At 56.7% G+C, this 17,324-nt stretch overlaps 1 protein-coding gene across 9 annotated transcripts in view; it reads left to right on the forward strand.

Moving 5' to 3' along the window:
• Window positions 1-15,593, forward strand: part of RERE (arginine-glutamic acid dipeptide repeats) — a 416,914-nt gene extending 401,321 nt beyond the window's left edge. For all 9 annotated transcript variants that reach the window (XM_061382835.1, XM_061382834.1, XM_061382837.1 and 6 more), the window contains 11 exons: window positions 4,411-4,573; window positions 5,391-5,483; window positions 5,972-6,171; window positions 6,886-7,047; window positions 7,416-7,529; window positions 7,767-9,082; window positions 9,168-9,390; window positions 9,636-10,356; window positions 11,868-12,014; window positions 12,475-12,655; window positions 12,939-15,593. In XM_061382835.1, coding sequence (XP_061238819.1) covers window positions 4,411-4,573; window positions 5,391-5,483; window positions 5,972-6,171; window positions 6,886-7,047; window positions 7,416-7,529; window positions 7,767-9,082; window positions 9,168-9,390; window positions 9,636-10,356; window positions 11,868-12,014; window positions 12,475-12,655; window positions 12,939-12,972 — 3,354 coding nt within the window. In that variant the 3' untranslated portion in view covers window positions 12,973-15,593. The remainder of the gene's footprint in view (window positions 1-4,410; window positions 4,574-5,390; window positions 5,484-5,971; window positions 6,172-6,885; window positions 7,048-7,415; window positions 7,530-7,766; window positions 9,083-9,167; window positions 9,391-9,635; window positions 10,357-11,867; window positions 12,015-12,474; window positions 12,656-12,938) is intronic.
• Window positions 15,594-17,324: the final 1,731 nt, after the last annotated feature.

Consider the following 17,324-nt stretch of genomic DNA (forward strand, 5'->3'; position numbering starts at 1 on the left):
GCCCTGATGGTTTTTTGCCCAGAGGAGTGGGGAGCCAATAGGATGTGGGGAGAGCACAGAAGTGGAGCCATGATTCCTCCTCATGATTCCCAGTGGCCAAGCCTGGATTATAGGCATGCCTGTGACTGAGCCTCTGTCTGCCCGACTCATTTCTATGTCTTGGTTTCTCTCCGTCCCCCAGGCCCCCGATCCACCCAGAGTGCTGCCCTGAGCAGCTTATTTCTCCCCTTCTCTTCTGTGCCTGGCACTCCCCTGCCCCCTGTTTTTCTTTTGGTGGAAAGTCAGAAAGACCTAATACAGCTAGTTTTCCTATTCCCCAGAGAAGAGCTGCTGTATGGGAACCTGGCTCAGGGAGGAAAGTGAGTCCTTAATCTAGGGCCACATGTCTCATTGCCATTGGCTTTCTGCATCTGACCTGTAGGATACCCCCCACCCCACCCCTGCAGCAACAGAAAAGGCAGGGGAGTTGGAGAGGGCAAGAGAATCTGCTAAAAATATAGACCCGGGCCATGGACACTCCTCCCGCAAGAGCTGCAGCCATGACGGAACCCCTGAAGATGACTTCACCCCTTCTGCTTCTTTGCCCAGGCACTAAACCGCTGCCCCGAGATGAGAGGCATGTTGACTGTAAGGCCTTGTTGTGAGATGAGCGGAGAGCACTGGGGACAAATGATCATTACAGGCCATTCATGTCGACAACATTTGTGCCTCTGTGTTTGCTTGCAAGCACAAGCAGGAGCTAATTTGCAAGGCTGCCTTTGTGGAGCTGCCTTTTGATCAATGATTGCCTGTGTTAATGTTTCAGTAAGCTATTGATTTCTGCAACAGCTTTTGTTCCCTGAATTTATGTGCAGTGGGTCTCCACAGCACACGCTATGCATGTTTGAGTAAAGTTCAATTGACTTCATTCCTGGGGAGGCCTCGAGCTGCTTCATTCCCTGTTTGTAGAACCAGAGCTTTCCCCGGCATCCTCTTTTGTTTGTGCTCAAGACCTAGCCACCCATGCAGTCACCAGTATGCTGCTTCTAATCCTCCTAGATTTGCTCCATTCCAATGTTTAATCCCTTCCTAGACATTACAGTGGATGAGAGGCAGCTAATAAAACCTGGTCTGGAATTTTTTTTTTTCCCAGTCAACTTGCTGATGTATTAGTGGTGTGTATACCATATGGATCATAAAAATGTACTCAGAGGGCACAGGTCCAGTGAGTTTTGACAACTGTACACATCCATGTAATAACACCATAGTCAGTTTGTAGGACAGCCTCATCACCCAGGTCTCCTCAGGTCCTTTTACAGGCAGTGGCCCACGCCCCACGCACCAGACGCAGACAGCCCCTCGTCCTGCCTGGGCCCTCCTGTGCGGGCTGCTGCCACTCAGCGTGATGTCTGAGACATGCCTGCTTGTTGTAGCTCTCCGTTGTTTTACCTTTTTACCGCCACGTATTATTCTCGTGAGTGGGTGTACCGGAATATGTTTGTCCGTTCTCCCATTAAGGCACTTTTTGGGGCTTTGAAGAGTGAAGTTTTTATGAATGTCTGTGTAAAAGTCTTAGTGTGCACACATATTTGTATTCCTTTGGGGTAAACACCTAGGAGTGAAATTAGTTGCTAGGCCCTGTGGTCCATGTTCAGCTTTCTTTGTGTTGTGTATTAGTCGCTCAGTCATGTCCGACTCTTTGTGACCCCATGGACTAGCCCGCCAGGCTCCTCTGTCCCTGGGATTCTCCAGGCAAGAATACTGGAGTGGATTGCCGTGTCTTTCTCCAGGGGATCTTCCTGACCCAGGGATTGAACCCGGGTCTCTCGCATTGGAGGCAGATTCTTTACCGTCTGAGCCACCAGGGAAGCCCATTTGGCTTTCTAAGAACTGCCAAAAGAGTTCTGCAAAGTGATTTGACCATTTTACATGTCCATAGTGGTATATGATATTTCTTGTCACTCCCCTGTCTTCCCTGAATTTGGAAATTGATATTCTTTCGTTCTACTACCGCAGTCCATTTTGATCTTTGATACTCAGAGGATGGCATCTGTCCTGGGCTCCTTGTTTAAGAGCTATTACTTAAGGTTGACATAAGTTGACACTTATTTTAATGTTAAGAGTGTGTGTGTCCCGATCACGTACTCGAGGAGGACCAGTGCAGGCTTCAGGTTGTGAACCTGGGCTTTTCCTGAGTCTTTTCTGTCCAGCATCTGATGTTGGGCCTGAACTCTGGCTTCTGTTTGAATCTGCAGGTTATACCATTTCTTAATACCATTTGAAACTCTTTCATGTTTGAGGAACAGAAATGATCCCTTGTATCCATGAATTGCAGACCAGGACTGCCCAGAACCATCAGGGTGGCTTGTTCACAGCCTACAGGTCAGACCGAGGTGTGGCAGAGACCTGGTGGTCGTGCCTCCCTTTCAGGTTTCTCTCCCATTTCTATTTTGTTTTCGCCTCTTGCAGCTTGCCATTTCCCCTCACATCTCAGCCCTGTCCCGGGGCCCCTGAAACAACTTCCACTGAAGGTAGAGGTGGGAGGAACAGGAATCCTTTGGGTTTCTCATTCTTCTTTCCAGCCCTGGGACTGGGCTATGATTTACTGCACCAGCTGCCCTTCTGAACTGACGAGGCACCTGCAGCTCTGACAGTGTTTGAAGGGTGACAGTGACCTGCCTTGGCTTCTGGTCTGTTTCCTCCTAGGAAAACTGGAACCAGGTCACTGGTGTCAGCACAGATCTCTTAATCACAGTGGATTTATGAGTTTGTGCCCTCAGCCAGCCAACAGCAAAAGATCAGTATAGATAAATGACTGGCTAAGTCAGGAAGGTAGGAAGTAAGAGGCAGGAGCCAGGAGGTGTCTCAGGTCGGGACCTCAGAGGCTCAGGACGCTCCCCTCACTATGGGGACATTGGAGGCTGTGTTTGTAGACTAACTTCTACTGACATGTAGAAGGCAAACAAGGAAGAAATTCAAGGGCAGTTGCTACATTGTCCTGTGTTGTTCAGGTACCGCCGTGTGGAACTGGAAAGAGGATGGGGAGTGGCTTACTTGCTCCTGGGGGTGTTTTCAGAGAAACCTCTTGTGACTGGGCATCCATTGGTCACGGATGTGTCACGTGGTACCTGCATTGCTTCGTCTCTTTCGGTCTCCTCAGCATTGGTCTTTCCAGCTAGATCTCAGTCACTGGTGGACAGTCTTTGCTTCTCCTTTTTGGCTCCTGCATTCATAGAGTGGAGAGCTTTCCATGAGGCAGAGTGGGCCTTGGCCAGGTAGCTCCAACCCTTAGATGTGGGGACCCTCCCACGTTCAGAACACACCCCAAGATATGGTACTGACTTTCCAGAGTAGTGATGTAATTAGAGAAGATCAGTGTGATCGAGGCTCTCTGACTGTTTTAACTATTTTTAAATTCTAAGTAGAGACACTTTTTCTTAAAGCAAAGACCCCCAAGATACTGGTCTTTTGTTAGCCAGCGTTAGTGGAACATGCCATTGCTGCCCCCAGCCCCTGTGTGTATGTGTGTGTGTGTGTGTGCACACGTGTGTGTACGAGTATGTGTGTGCGCATGTGTATTCTGTACATGTGTGTAGGTATGTACATATTGTGTGTACGTGCGTGTGTATACATGTGTGTGTGAACTTATGGTGGAGCCCCTTGAGGCTGGGAGGGCCACACGTGCCCTTTATTAAAAAGTTGCATTTGGACTCATTTCTCCTGGCTTTGTTTTTAAAAGCTGTCTTGGCTCCATTTCTTCAGGGCCTTCCGTGAAAAGAGGAGCTCCTTTGGCCTTACACACCGACCTTGGGACGTGTGGTGTCTCCTCTCTACCCAGCACCAGTGTGTGCTGCATCCACTCTTCAGTCTTTTTGCCAGGCCTCAGCTTCGCCGTCAGCACCCTGTGCTGGCTCGTCCGGGGTGGGCATTGGGCCTGGCCAGGGGCTGTATAGCACTTTTCCTGGGCTTGGGCTGTGTTCTTCCCAACCTCCCTCCTGGCCCCAGTTCCTGCCACCTCAGTTGTTAGCTTCAGTTGTTTCTGGAATGGTCTCCCTGGCTGGGCATTTCCATGTTTCCCCATGTGGATTCACTGACTTGCTGTTCACAGATGTTCCCTGTGTGCACTCATGCATATACATACACACACCTGGAGGACAGGCGTTCTCCTTTCTGTCAAAGGTTTATTGATGCACTTCCAGTGCTTAGAACTGCTCATAGTAGGCACCCAGCAGATACTTGTTGTGAATAAATGTTCTTGATGTCTAGAAGTTACGCTCTGACGGGCTGGCAGACAGGCCCCACTGGCCCATTGCACAGGCAGCTCCACGGGTGTGTCTCAAGTGAGCCCAGGCATCCAGGGCAGCTGTGATAAAGCCAGCCTCTGCTCCAAGGCTGTGCATCTGCCTCATAGCCAACCCTTCTCTCCTGCAGGGAGAACTGATCACCTTCTATTACTACTGGAAGAAAACCCCAGAAGCAGCCAGCTCCCGGGCCCACCGCAGGCACCGCAGGCAGGCCGTGTTCCGGAGGATCAAGACCCGCACTGCGTCCACGCCCGTCAACACGCCCTCCAGACCCCCATCCAGTGAATTCTGTAAGTGGGGGCTTTGCACACGCCACAAGCTTCCATGTCCCAGCTCTGGGTGGACCTGCTCTCACAGCCGTCCTTGGCAGAGCTTGTGTTGGAGCTGGGGCAGTGGTATATGTGCGTGCATGTGTGTTGCAAAGCCTGCTCTAAGAGTTTTACAAACTACTTGTGCATATAGATTTTTCTGAAACTTAATATTATCTGTAAGTCTTGGCCTTGGCCTTGGCCTGAGACGGTTTTTGACTTTGGAGGACGATCTCCCTTAGCGATCTCCCTTAGCACTTGTGGTCGCAATACGATCAGTTTAACATTTTCTTCTTCCTCCTACTTTTCTGAGATCCTCCTCTTGGTCCCATTGTGATCTGCAGTCTTATACAAAAGTGAAGCCCACACCTTCTTAACCTTTGAAAACTAGATTCATGGCTTGTGATCCTGTCTTGGCCCAGGGCACTCAGCCTGAGGGTCACAAACGGGAAACAGGCCAGAAGGGCACTGAGCCTTGATGTAGAGGAAACCCCTCAGAAAGTCAGATCCACCATCTGTGGGCATCAGTGCCAGCTTCTCCAGGATTGAGGTGTGACAGCAGACCACCAGAATGACAGAGCAGATTGTTGGGTACCATCCCTCATACACGAGTTCTTCATTCTGACGACTGGCTCTGAGAAACTCAGAGTGGTCCTTTGTGAACACTGCCCCAGCCAGCCTGCTGGGCCGCTCCGACTGTTGGCCCAGAGCCTGGGGCAGGTCAGAGGTAATAGGGGGTCCAGTCTTGGCCCAGCATGATGGTGTCTCCCCCACCCCTTCGTGTGCCCATGATGCCCAGTGGACCTGAGTTCAGCCAGTGAGGATGACTTCGACAGTGAGGACAGTGAGCAGGAGCTGAAGGGCTACGCCTGCCGCCACTGCTTCACCACCAGTAAGTGGGGCCAGTGGGAGGGGGGCCTTCGCTGGAGCAGCCAGGCTCAGGCACTTCCCGGTTCTGAATGTCTGGGGAATCAAATTGGAGACTTGACATCTGCGTTGTCTGAAGGGTTACTTAGAAAGTGGAAGACTTTCCTGTTAGCAGTCAGGCTGGAGTGCTGACCAGGGGCTGGGACAGACTTGCTCAGGGTCAGGGCGGAGGCGCCTATGTTTCCGGGGAGCCTGCTGCCACCTCTTCCTGTCAGTTCATCCTGAGATGAGGTGGGGTGGTGGACAGTCCTGAGATCCTTTCCTTCTAGGAAGAAGCAGGGCGGCAGCACCCGAGCTGTTGAGTGACAGGTGTCGGCCGAGGCCAGGGCCACGTGGTCCTCGTGGTACCAGGGTCAGCCAAGCCCACTGAAGGGCTTCCCTGCTTGGATGTCTGTAGCCCCGGACGTTGGTGTCTGAGGTTGGCAGCCACACCGCCTCCCCTCCCTCCTGCAGCCTCCAAGGACTGGCACCACGGGGGCCGGGAGAACATCCTGCTGTGCACAGACTGCCGCATCCACTTCAAGAAGTACGGCGAGCTGCCCCCCATCGAGAAGCCCGTGGACCCCCCACCCTTTATGTTCAAGCCCGTCAAAGAGGAGGACGATGGGCTCAGCGGGAAGCATAGCATGAGGACGCGGCGGAGTCGTGGCTCGGTGAGTCTCTGGCCAGGCAGCCTGCGCGCGTCTCCCGCCAGGAGGAGGCTGGGAGTGTTTCATTTCGGGCAGAGAAACAGACCCTGGAGGGGACGTGCCCGGCCTGTGGGGAAGAGCCCTTGGTTCTCTCTTCCCTCACATCTCCTCAGGGAGCTGGTGGACCAGCATGAATCGCTGTACCCCCATCCCTTCTGAGCCCCGTGGCCTTGCAGAAATGCCCTCAAGGCCTGGGGGTTTTAGGAGCTGAGCTGCATTATTTGACAGCTCATCTGGTTGGGTCACTTCCCATCCTATCACATGAAATTGGCCGGTATGCGTGTGTGTTTGGTGGGAGGAGCAGGCAGTTCCGTGGAGCAGACAGAAGAGGGGGAGTGACTTAAAGCCGAGCTCAGGTGTAACATCACTCGGGCCAACCTCTGCCCCTCAGACAGCCCTGCCCATTTCAGCTTGTGTCATTCAGGACAGTCCCTGGAGGAGATGAGAGCTTCAAGTTTAAGCTGAGAATCGCTCTTTTCCATGTAAACTCACCCATTCACCCCTTCCTTGCTTTGCTCCATGTTGACTCCTATGCAGTGAGGGACAGCCAGGGGTGCCTGTGGTTTGCCAGGGGCTGGGATTTGACCTACTCTGGAAGCTCCTGCCTGGGAACTGGGCCCAGGTGGCCCTTGTGGGGACCGGGGTCGAGTCTCACCAGCCTCCGGTTGGGGTGGGCAGATGTCTACACTGCGCAGCGGTCGGAAGAAGCAGCCAGCCAGCCCTGATGGTCGTGCCTCGCCCATCAATGAAGACATCCGCTCCAGCGGCCGGAACTCTCCCAGCGCGGCCAGCACCTCCAGCAACGACAGTAAAGCAGAGACGGTGAAGAAGTCAGCCAAGGTGAGCTGCCGGGAGGGCAGGTGGTAGGGGCTGCTGGAGTCTGCACTCAGCTCCCCCGAGTCTCTCGGTCATTCATGGGACCTCGCGGGCACCAGCAAGGCCTTGCCTGGGGTTGCAGACGGGGGCCTAGAAAAAGGGGTCCACGTAATTCCCAGCACAGACCTATGGGGGCCACCTCTGCCTTAAGTTTCCTGTCCGCAGATACTTGTTCCTTCCTGGCCCCACTGGCCCCTTCCAGAGCTTTCTTGTTTCTGGGGGTGGAGCATGGTGTAGGGGGAGTCCAGGTGTCAGCAAGTGGTTGTCATTCCCTGAGGCTGCTGGGCCATCCTCCCTTGGCCTGAGGCTTCTCCTGGGCCTTCCCTCTGCAGAAGGTGAAGGAGGAAGCCACATCCCCTCTTAAGAGCACCAAGCGCCAGCGGGAGAAGGGGACCTCGGATACAGAAGAGGCCGACAGGACCAGCTCCAAGAAGACAAAAACCCAGGTTAGGCTTGAGGCTGAACCACGTTGACTGCCTCCAGCAGCTCTTGTCCCTTGAGAAGCCCCCTGGGCGGTGGCCGTGTCTTGCCTCCCCGGGAGGGGCCTGGAGCACCTCCAAGACTGGCCGAGTCAGGGCAGGACCTGTGGTCCCTGCTTGCTGCCTCCTCAGCCAGACCTCGCTGTGTGGTGGGGAGGGGGCGTCTGGCTTCCCTAGACCTTCCATCCTCCTTCTCTGGCCCAGGAGATCAGCCGGCCCAACTCGCCATCTGAAGGCGAGGGGGAGAGCTCGGACAGCCGCAGCGTCAACGATGAGGGCAGCAGTGACCCCAAAGACATTGACCAGGACAATCGCAGCACGTCCCCCAGCATCCCCAGCCCCCAGGACAACGAAAGTGACTCAGACTCCTCGGCCCAGCAGACGACGCAGCCCTCTGCCCTGCAGGCTCCTGGAGGGGCTACCCCAGCCCCCTCCTCTGCCCTGCCAGGGACTGCCCAGCTGCCCACCCAGGGGCCCACACCTGCCCCCGCGGGCCCCTCACAGGGCTCCCCCTCGGCCTCCCAGCCCCCCACCCAGCCGCAAGCCCCCTCAGCTGCTGCTCCCCATGCCCACATCCAGCAGGCGCCCGCTCTCCACCCACAGCGGCTGGCCTCACCGCACCCCCCGCTGCAGCCACTGACGGGCCCAGCTGGCCAGACCACCGGCCCACCCCACACCCAGCCCCCTCTGCACAGTCAGGGCCCGCCCGGCCCTCATGGCCTCCAGGCTGGGTCCCTACTGCAGCACCCGGGGCCCCCACAGCCCTTTGGCCTCCCTCCCCAGGTGTCCCAGGCAGCAGCCCACCCTCACACCTCCCTGCAGCCCCCTGCCCCTCAGTCGGCCTTGCAGCCTCAGCAGCCCCCCCGGGAGCAGCCCCTGCCCCCAGCACCTCTGGCCATGCCCCACATCAAGCCCCCGCCCACCACGCCCATCCCCCAGCTGCCAGCGCCCCAGGCCCACAAGCACCCCCCTCACCTCTCGGGGCCCTCTCCTTTCTCCATGAATGCCAACCTCCCACCCCCTCCTGCTCTGAAGCCCCTGAGCTCCCTGTCCACTCACCACCCGCCCTCAGCCCACCCCCCGCCCCTGCAGCTCATGCCACAGAGCCAGCCACTGCCCTCGTCCCCTGCACAGCCCCCTGTGCTGACTCAGAGCCAGGGCCTGCCCCCTGCTGCTACCTCCCACCCCGCCACGGGCCTCCACCAGGTGCCCCCTCAGCCCCCGTTTGCACAACACCCCTTTGTCCCTGGGGGCCCCCCTCCCATCACCCCTCCGACTTGCCCCTCCACCTCTACTCCTCCGGCGGGATCTGGCCCCTCGGCCCAGCCACCCTGCTCTGCTGCTGTTTCTTCCGGAGGCAGCGTACCTGGGGGGGCAACCTGCCCACTCCCCACCGTCCAGATCAAGGAAGAGGCTCTGGACGATGCTGAGGAGCCCGAGAGCCCCCCTCCCCCGCCTCGGAGCCCGTCCCCTGAGCCCACTGTGGTGGACACCCCCAGCCACGCCAGCCAGTCTGCCAGGTAGAGGTCCCGGGAACCCAGGCGGGTCCAGGACAGGGGTAGCTGGGCCTCGGCTGGGACCCAGCGAGACACCGGGCCTTTGTAGGTTCTACAAACACCTGGACCGGGGCTACAACTCGTGTGCACGGACCGACCTATACTTCATGCCTCTGGCGGGATCCAAACTGGCCAAGAAGAGGGAGGAGGCCATCGAGAAGGCCAAACGGGAGGCCGAGCAGAAGGCGCGAGAGGAGCGGGAGCGGGAGAAGGAGAAGGAGAAGGAGCGAGAACGCGAGCGGGAACGGGAGCGCGAGGCTGAGCGAGCGGCCGTGAGTCGGGAGGGCAGCCTGCTCCATGGGCATCAAGGGCTGGTCCCCACGCCCGCCTTGAGTGGGCTACCCCCTCGCTGTCTCTCAGCACCCACCAGCCTTACTTCTGTGTCCACGATATGCTGACCCCTCTGGGTCTCCTGGTCCCCCGTCACGGCAGGTCTGGACCAGGGGTGGGGTGGGGGACCCAGTCGGTTGGGCCAGGGGCCAGGCGCCTGCCCCTCACGGCCTCTTTACTCTTGCAGAAGGCGTCCAGCTCGGCACATGAAGGCCGCCTCAGCGACCCCCAGCTTGGCGGTCCTGGCCACATGCGGCCATCCTTCGAGCCCCCGCCCACCACCATTGCGGCTGTGCCCCCCTACATCGGACCCGACACGCCAGCCCTCCGGACTCTGAGCGAGTACGCCCGGCCCCATGTCATGTCACCCACCAACCGCAACCACCCCTTCTACGTGCCCCTCAACCCCACCGACCCGCTGCTGGCCTACCACATGCCCGGCCTCTACAACGTTGACCCCACCATCCGTGAGCGGGAGCTGCGGGAGCGCGAGATCCGAGAGCGGGAGCTCCGGGAGCGGGAGCTGCGGGAGCGGATGAAGCCGGGCTTCGAGGTGAAGCCCCCGGAGCTGGATCCCCTGCACCCAGCCGCCAACCCCATGGAGCACTTTGCCCGGCACGGTGCCCTCACCATCCCCCCTGCCGCCGGCCCCCACCCTTTTGCTTCTTTCCATCCCGGTCTGAACCCCCTGGAAAGGGAGAGACTGGCCCTGGCCGGGCCCCAGCTGCGGCCTGAGATGAGCTACCCAGACAGACTGGCGGCTGAGCGCATCCATGCCGAGCGCATGGCCTCGCTGACCAGCGACCCCCTGGCCCGGCTGCAGATGTTCAACGTGACCCCGCACCACCACCAGCACTCCCACATCCACTCGCACCTGCACCTCCACCAGCAGGACCCCCTCCACCAAGGTGGGCGCCCTCTGTGGGTCTGCGGGAGTCGGGGGGCTGCTGTCCGGAGCAGAGCTTGCAGCTCCTGGCACGTGTGAGGGTACCCAGCATACCCCCTGGCTCCAGAGTCACCTGGGGCCCTCTGCTCGCCATCTCCTGATGAAGCTTGGGTTCTCAGTCGTGCGCCTGCAGTGGGGCTGGAATGGAGGAGGTGGCCTATGCTCTCTGGGGCTGCTTGAGAGCAGGAGACAGGTCTAGAGGAGCAGGGCAGAGCCTTTGGGGCCACCTGGAGGCATCTAGGACACCCGGGGAAGCTGGGGGTTGTCACCAGTGAGAGCTTTTCTGGTCCCCCTCGGGGAACAGGGCTCGGGCTTCTGCCAGCTTGGAGCTGGCTCACCTGGCCAGGACCGCCCAGTCTTGTCCACTCCAGGAGCAAGATCTCTGGAAGGCCCACTGGTCGGCGGCCAGGGGTACAGGCTGGTCTGAGGCCGACACCGGCACGATTGGTGTCCCACTGGGCGGCTCTGCAGACTGGCCAGACAGGGTGGGAGGGGGGTCAGGGCCTGCTGTGGGGGCCCCTGGGCCCCTTCTGGACAGGGAGGGAGACAACAGACAGGGTGGGCCCCAGAGGGAAGGAGGGCAACTTCCAGTTTCCTACACATGTTCACAGCCCCACCTAACACGGGGTTCACACCGTGGTCCCAGAATGAAGAACGTTTGTGGTTAAGCCCTGGGGTTAGCAGCAGGTGGGCCTCAGCCCTGCGAGAGGACAGGCGAGTGTTCTTAGCATGTTCGTTCACCTGACAAATGTTTACTGAGGACCTGCAATGTGCCCGGCATAGCCGTAGAAGCTGGTGACACCCCTGTCCACGTTCGCCTTTCAAACCTGGGGACAGTCGATAAACGTGTCTGAGTTTGTGAGGAGCGGTTGGTGTTCTGGAGGATGACTGAGCAGAGAGCTGGGAGCAGCAGCGCTGCTGGTGTAGAGAGGCATCTGGAGGGTGGGAGGTGTTGGGGCCAGGGAAGGAGCGTCCTCAGGCCTGGAGAGTGTGGGTGCAGAGGCCCCAGGGCCAGAGAGGGTGACTCCAGGGAACAGACAGGCGACGTGCTGAGAGGGTCACTGGGAGAGGCCAGGGCTTTCTGAGCCCCAACAGGCAGCACCTGCTTTGCTTTGGGTCCTGTGGGTGAAGAGCCAAGGAGGCAGCCTGGGGCAGTAGATCTCACAGGCCCAGGATGAGGCTGGGGCAGTTGGCTCCGGGGCGCTGCAGATCCAGGGTCTTTGCCAAAATGAGATTGGGGCTGCTGAGGAGACTGGGGAAGAAACACGTGGTCAGCTCTTCACTCTGTCACTTTCTGGAGCTCCGTGCAGGTGCGGGGAGTCGGGGAGGGCAACAGCCACTCTGGGTTAGTAGGTCAGGGTTATTGATGGCCTGGTGACCAGAAGCCAATCTGTGGAGAGGAGGAAGTCGCTGTGAATACCACCGAGGAGGGCGAGCAGCTCCTGAACCCTGTGCTTCTGCCCCCTTTTCTAGGTTCAGCGGGCCCCGTTCACCCGCTGGTCGACCCCCTGACCGCTGGCCCTCATCTGGCGCGCTTTCCCTACCCCCCTGGCACCCTCCCCAACCCTCTGCTTGGACAGCCCCCCCATGAGCACGAGATGCTCCGTCACCCAGTTTTTGGTAAGAAGATGCCTGGGGAAGGAGGGGGCCAGGGAGGGTTGGGTCAGGGGTCTAGTCTGCTCTCCCGTTCATGCATTTACTCTGTGTTCAGCACAGGCCTCTCCTGTGTAGTGGGGAGCCCTGGGAGCTGGGCAGGCAGACCCCCGCCCCCGGGGAGCTGGGGATGAGGCTGTAAATGCACAACAGGAGCCCAGAGGGAGTAGGGGAGTAAGAAGGCTGAGCGCAGGCCTCTGTGACCAGGCAGTAGGCTGAGGAGGAGGGGCCCCATGGGAGGTGGAGGGAGGGGGCTCAGGGACCACACTTGTTTCTCCCCAGAGGCTCTGCTCTGCTGGTCCCTGCCCAGTAGGTGACCTCTTGATCCTGCCCTCGGGAGGCTCTCTCCTGACCTGACCTCCTTGGCGGCCTCATCCTGGCCACTGCCTTGGCCTTGCTATAGCAGGGGCTGTTTGGTGTTTGACAGGCACCCCCTACCCCCGAGACCTGCCTGGGGCCATCCCACCCCCCATGTCGGCAGCCCACCAGCTGCAGGCCATGCACGCCCAGTCGGCTGAGCTGCAGAGACTGGCCATGGAGCAGCAGTGGCTGCACGGACACCCCCACATGCATGGTGGCCACCTGCCCAGTCAGGAGGATTATTACAGGTAAGGCGGGGAGGGGCTGAGGGGGAGGCCAGGCCCCCTCCGTCTGTGGGTCCCCAACCCCGCCCCTCCCAGCTGCACTCACCCACCCCATATCAACAAGTGCCAGGCTGTTCCCCTGCCAGTTAGGGGACTCCTGATGGTCTTGGGGGTGGGGGAGGGAGCGGGGTGGGGAGGGGGTCAGCAGTGTGGCAGCTGCTCAGGCGTCCAGACCCTCCAGCTGCAGGCCTGCCCAGGCCTGATACCTATGACTTTTCCTTTTTTTTTTTTCCTTTTCTTTTTCTAGTCGACTGAAGAAAGAAGGTGACAAGCAGTTATAAGTTATTTATTTGTTAACGCTGGCTGTGGAAACCCCAATTCTTGGGGGAGAGAAACAGGACTTTTTACATACAATAGGAGCTCTAAAAGCAAAAAGAATATCTTCTAAAGATTTCTTTATATATTTAAAAACCCCACAACTAAAAACGTATCAGCATACATAGTGTTCGTTTGTAGAGAGGATTCCTTGAGACTGGTTTGGGTCTCCCTGCATGACAGTCCCCCAGAAACTTAGTGAGTCCTGGACTGGACTGAACACCCAGAAAGTGCCCCTGCAGTCTTGGGGTTTGGCTTTAGCTTTCTTTTCCTTCCTTGATTTTTCTCAGTAGGTGCTAGATCCCAGTTCACACCCTTCAGTGCGTGCAGACACACTCAGTTGCGTGTGTCCCAGAACCCACACGGTCTGCAGCATCTGAGTTTGGAATCCAAGAGCTATAATTTTTAAAAAATCTTTTATTTTAATACATTGTAGGAGATCTTCATAATTTGAGGAGGTTCTGTGCATGGCTTTTTACGTCTGTAAATAAATAATTTTAGAACAGCCTTTTTTTTTTCCTTCCATGAACTACTATTCTGATCTATTTTTTCCAGCCATGTCACTAATTGTGAATTCCTACCAGCTATTGACAGAATACAGAGTTGATTTTTTAATAAAAAGTTATATATAATTATCCCTTTAATTAAAGGGAACAGATGGGCGTTACTAGTTACAAAGGGGCAGAGGAGGCTAGGGGCTAGGTTTGGGAGCAGCCAGGGATTGCAGAGACAACATTACAAGCCGTTTCTTTGTGTTGCTGCTTTGGTTCTCACTCCTGTCTGTTCCCGGCTCCTGCTTTGCCAGCGGTGCGGACCATGGTGAGCTCAGCCGACTCGCTGTGCACTGGGAGCGCAGGAGTTGAGTGTCCCCCGTTCCGTCTCTGCAGGCGCGAAAGCACATGTTCCTGTGTGTATGGTTGTAGATTTCCTTGTAGATTTCTGTACACGCGCATTTGATTGGTCTGGATGAACTTCTCCTCCCCCCCCCATATTTGGACTATTTCATAAACATCCTAGAAAATTGAAGAAAACAATTCTCACTAAGCATGTGTGCTTGCCAAAGGATCTGTCAGAAGCCTGCTTTCTGGTGTGTGTGGTCATTCGGATCTCCTTGTGGGGAGGCCGGGCCGTCCTTGCCCCACTCAGAGGCTGCTTTGGGGTCGGGGCCTCCAGGAGGTGTCCCAGCTGTGGGTGGCAGTCCTGGCGGATCCTCGTATCACCACACTTGGTGTCCCGCTCTGCCTCACAGAAGCAGGACAGGGGTCGCGGACGTAAGGTGGGAGGCAGGCTCCACATGGGGCCCCTCCGAGGGGACAGTAAGCCCTGAGCCTGCCTCTGCTCTCCAAGGTGCCCACGTGATGCCCTTTCTCCAGAACAGAGGGTGAGGACTCTGGGGGCCGTTATGCACCTGTTGATGAAACTTTCTGCCAGGATGTGCCCTTGTCTGTCCCTCTTGTCTCAGACCCTTGAGGGCCTTTCCTGCCATGATGTGCAGGGGTCCCAGCCAAGAGTGAAAGGAGAGCCGGAGTCCCACCTGGGGTCAGCGGACATGGAGCATGTCCCAGACCACAGAGAGGTGGGCCGAGAGGCTGGCACTTTGACCTAGAAACCAGCAGGTATTAGCTCAGATTCAGGTTCTGGATTCAGACCTGTGGTGAGGGCATTTCCAGTGTCTGTCAAACCATGTTCAGTTTCAGTTGGGACAGATAAGGGGTGTTTGGTCTGTTGAAAATGTTTGTAGTAGTAGGTTTTTTCCTCTGGTTTTTCTCTCATTCCATTTCTGCCTTAACTTTAGCTCCTTGAGGGGAGGCAGGCTCAGATGGAAACTTTGTCATCACTTTCATGGCAGGTTGGCCAGGAGCAGTCATGTCGTCAAGGCTCGCCACGTGCCATGGGGGCGGGCTCAATGCTTCAGGCTCCATGCCTCTGAGCCAGGCGCCTTCCTGCCGCTCCAGGCTCCAGCACGGACACCCCCGCCTGCCCACCCTTCCTCTTCTCCCTTCTGGTAGACCATGATGCCTACCATTTAGTTACACCTTCTTGATCTCCTCTCTCTATTGTCCATTTTTCCAAAGAAGAGAGAGTAGAAGTACTTGGGAGTCTGTATTTGAAAACCGTCTGAAGGCATTTTCTCGTTTGGTTTTGGTTTTCTCCTCACATCCCCAGGTGAAGCACTGAGATTCTTCCATTTAAAAACCCAGAACCTGAAACCCTCACTGGTCAACTCCAGTGTGTGTAGGAGGCCCCAGACCTTCGCGGTGTCTTTGAAGCCCAGCCCCCTGGTTTCCGTTTGGGTTTCCTCCCTTGGTTGGGAGTTGAGTTTTGCGTTTCCGTGTTTCACGTGTATCTTGTTCACTGTCGTCGAGGTCGAGCTTCACTGCGGCAGCAGCAGAGCGGAGTGTACATTCTGATTTGCTACGTTTATATATATCTTGAAGCTAAATGTATATATGAGTAGTTTGCCATGAGATAACACAGTGTAAACAGTAGACACCCAGAAATTGTGACTTCTGTGTTCTCTCCATTTGAGTATTTTGTAATTTTTTTGAAATATTTGTGGACATAAATAAAAACAAGCTACACTACAGCGGCTGCGTGTCCTCCGTGGGCTGTATCATTTCTGGGGTGAGCAGGGGGTTGGCAGTTGTCCTGCCCTGGGGCTCCCAGGGTGGGGAGGGGGCAAAGGGAGGGTTGGGTTCTCGGTGTTACCAGCACACTGGCTTACCCTCCTGGACGAAGGGTCTCCAGTGGGCACACTGCCCTTGGGGGGGGCTTCAACCTGCTGGCGGGACACTCGGAACCTTCAGTGACTCCCCAGGCAGAACAGGCCGTGTTGGGGGTGAAAGGTGATGGCATTGGAACCACTATACTCTCTCTTAGCTCCTCCCCCTGCCTCTCACCCCACACCTCTAATTTGTGGGCACCTTGATAACTCAGTTGGTAAAGAAATCCGCCTACAATGCAGGAGACCCTGGCTCTCCTGGTTGGGAAGATCTGCTGGAGAAGGGATAGGCTACCCACTCCAGTATTCTTGGGCTTCCCTTGTGACTCAGCTGGTAAAGACTCCACCTGCAATGCGGGAGACCTGGGTTCGATCCCTGGGTTGGAAAGATCCCCTGGAGAAGGGAAAGGCTACCCACTCCAGTATTCTGGCCTGGAGAATTCCACGGACCATATGTATCTGAGCCACCAGCCAGGACAGTTGCTTCTGGCTCTGGCCACCCTTCCTGTCTTGTCTCCTCTCCATCTGTACCCCCGACACCTGCCGGTGCCCCCACACCGCCTTTAGCCGCTGCAGCACCTGCAGGTCGACAGTGCATCCAGGACCTGATGGGGGATCTTAGCCTCCTGCTGCCTACAAACGCTCCAGGTGGCCTGCAGAGAGTATGTGTGGCCACCAGGGGGCAGCAGTCACCAGGGTGGGTTCAGCCTGTGGTTTTTCAGAGACCAGAGTGTGGTTTCCTGAAGTTTCAAGACTCTGGAAATTGTACACTCACCTTTTTATCTGGGATCTGGCGGCAATGATGAGCAAGAGCAACCTGGAGCGCTTCTTGTTAGTAAATCGCCCTCAAGCAGGATCACTAGTGTCTCAGATGGTAAAAATTCTGCAGTGTGGGAGACCTGGGTTTGATCCCTGGGTTGGGAAGATCCTCCGGAGGAAGGAATCACAACCCACTCAAGTATTCTTGCCTGAAGAATTCCGTGGACAGAGGAGCCTGGCGGATGATAGCCTATGGGGTTGCAAAGAGTGGACTGAACGACTAACACAACCATGCGTGACTGTGGTTCTGGGTTGTGGATGAGAAGATGGGGTGGGCGGAGTGGGGAGTAGGTGGAATCCAGGTGCTGTCTTTGCCAGTCTCTCATCCAGATGATGCTTTTCATAAAGCTGAAGTGTTCAGTAACGGATTTATGAAGTGGAAGTTTCAGGAAGGTTGAATGATAAGACATGTCTGTGAATGGAGATATAGATTGATGCCGCAGAAGACCCTCATCAGAGCTGCACAGGCTGTAATAGTTTGCCAGGTGTGGATGTTGATGGCCAGTGTCCCCATCTGGCCATGGACCTGGCCTGAGGCAGAGGGTCCTGCAACAGATGAACCTGCTGGATTTGTGAGCCTGAGAGGAAGGGTCTCATGTCTCACAACTCTGCCCCCAGCCAGTGTCTCCACTCTGTTCCTGCCCAGACCAACTGGCCCCAGGTGTCCCTCCTGCTCTTTGGCCCTGTGGGCGCGGTGGCTCAGCAGCCCCTCTGATTCCCCACAGCTAGGAAAGTGGCTGTTGGCAGGGCTGGATGCACGGCTGCCACATAGATACA

This window comes from Bos javanicus, chromosome 16 (assembly GCF_032452875.1).
Source record: "Bos javanicus breed banteng chromosome 16, ARS-OSU_banteng_1.0, whole genome shotgun sequence".
Lineage (NCBI taxonomy): Eukaryota > Metazoa > Chordata > Mammalia > Artiodactyla > Bovidae > Bos > Bos javanicus.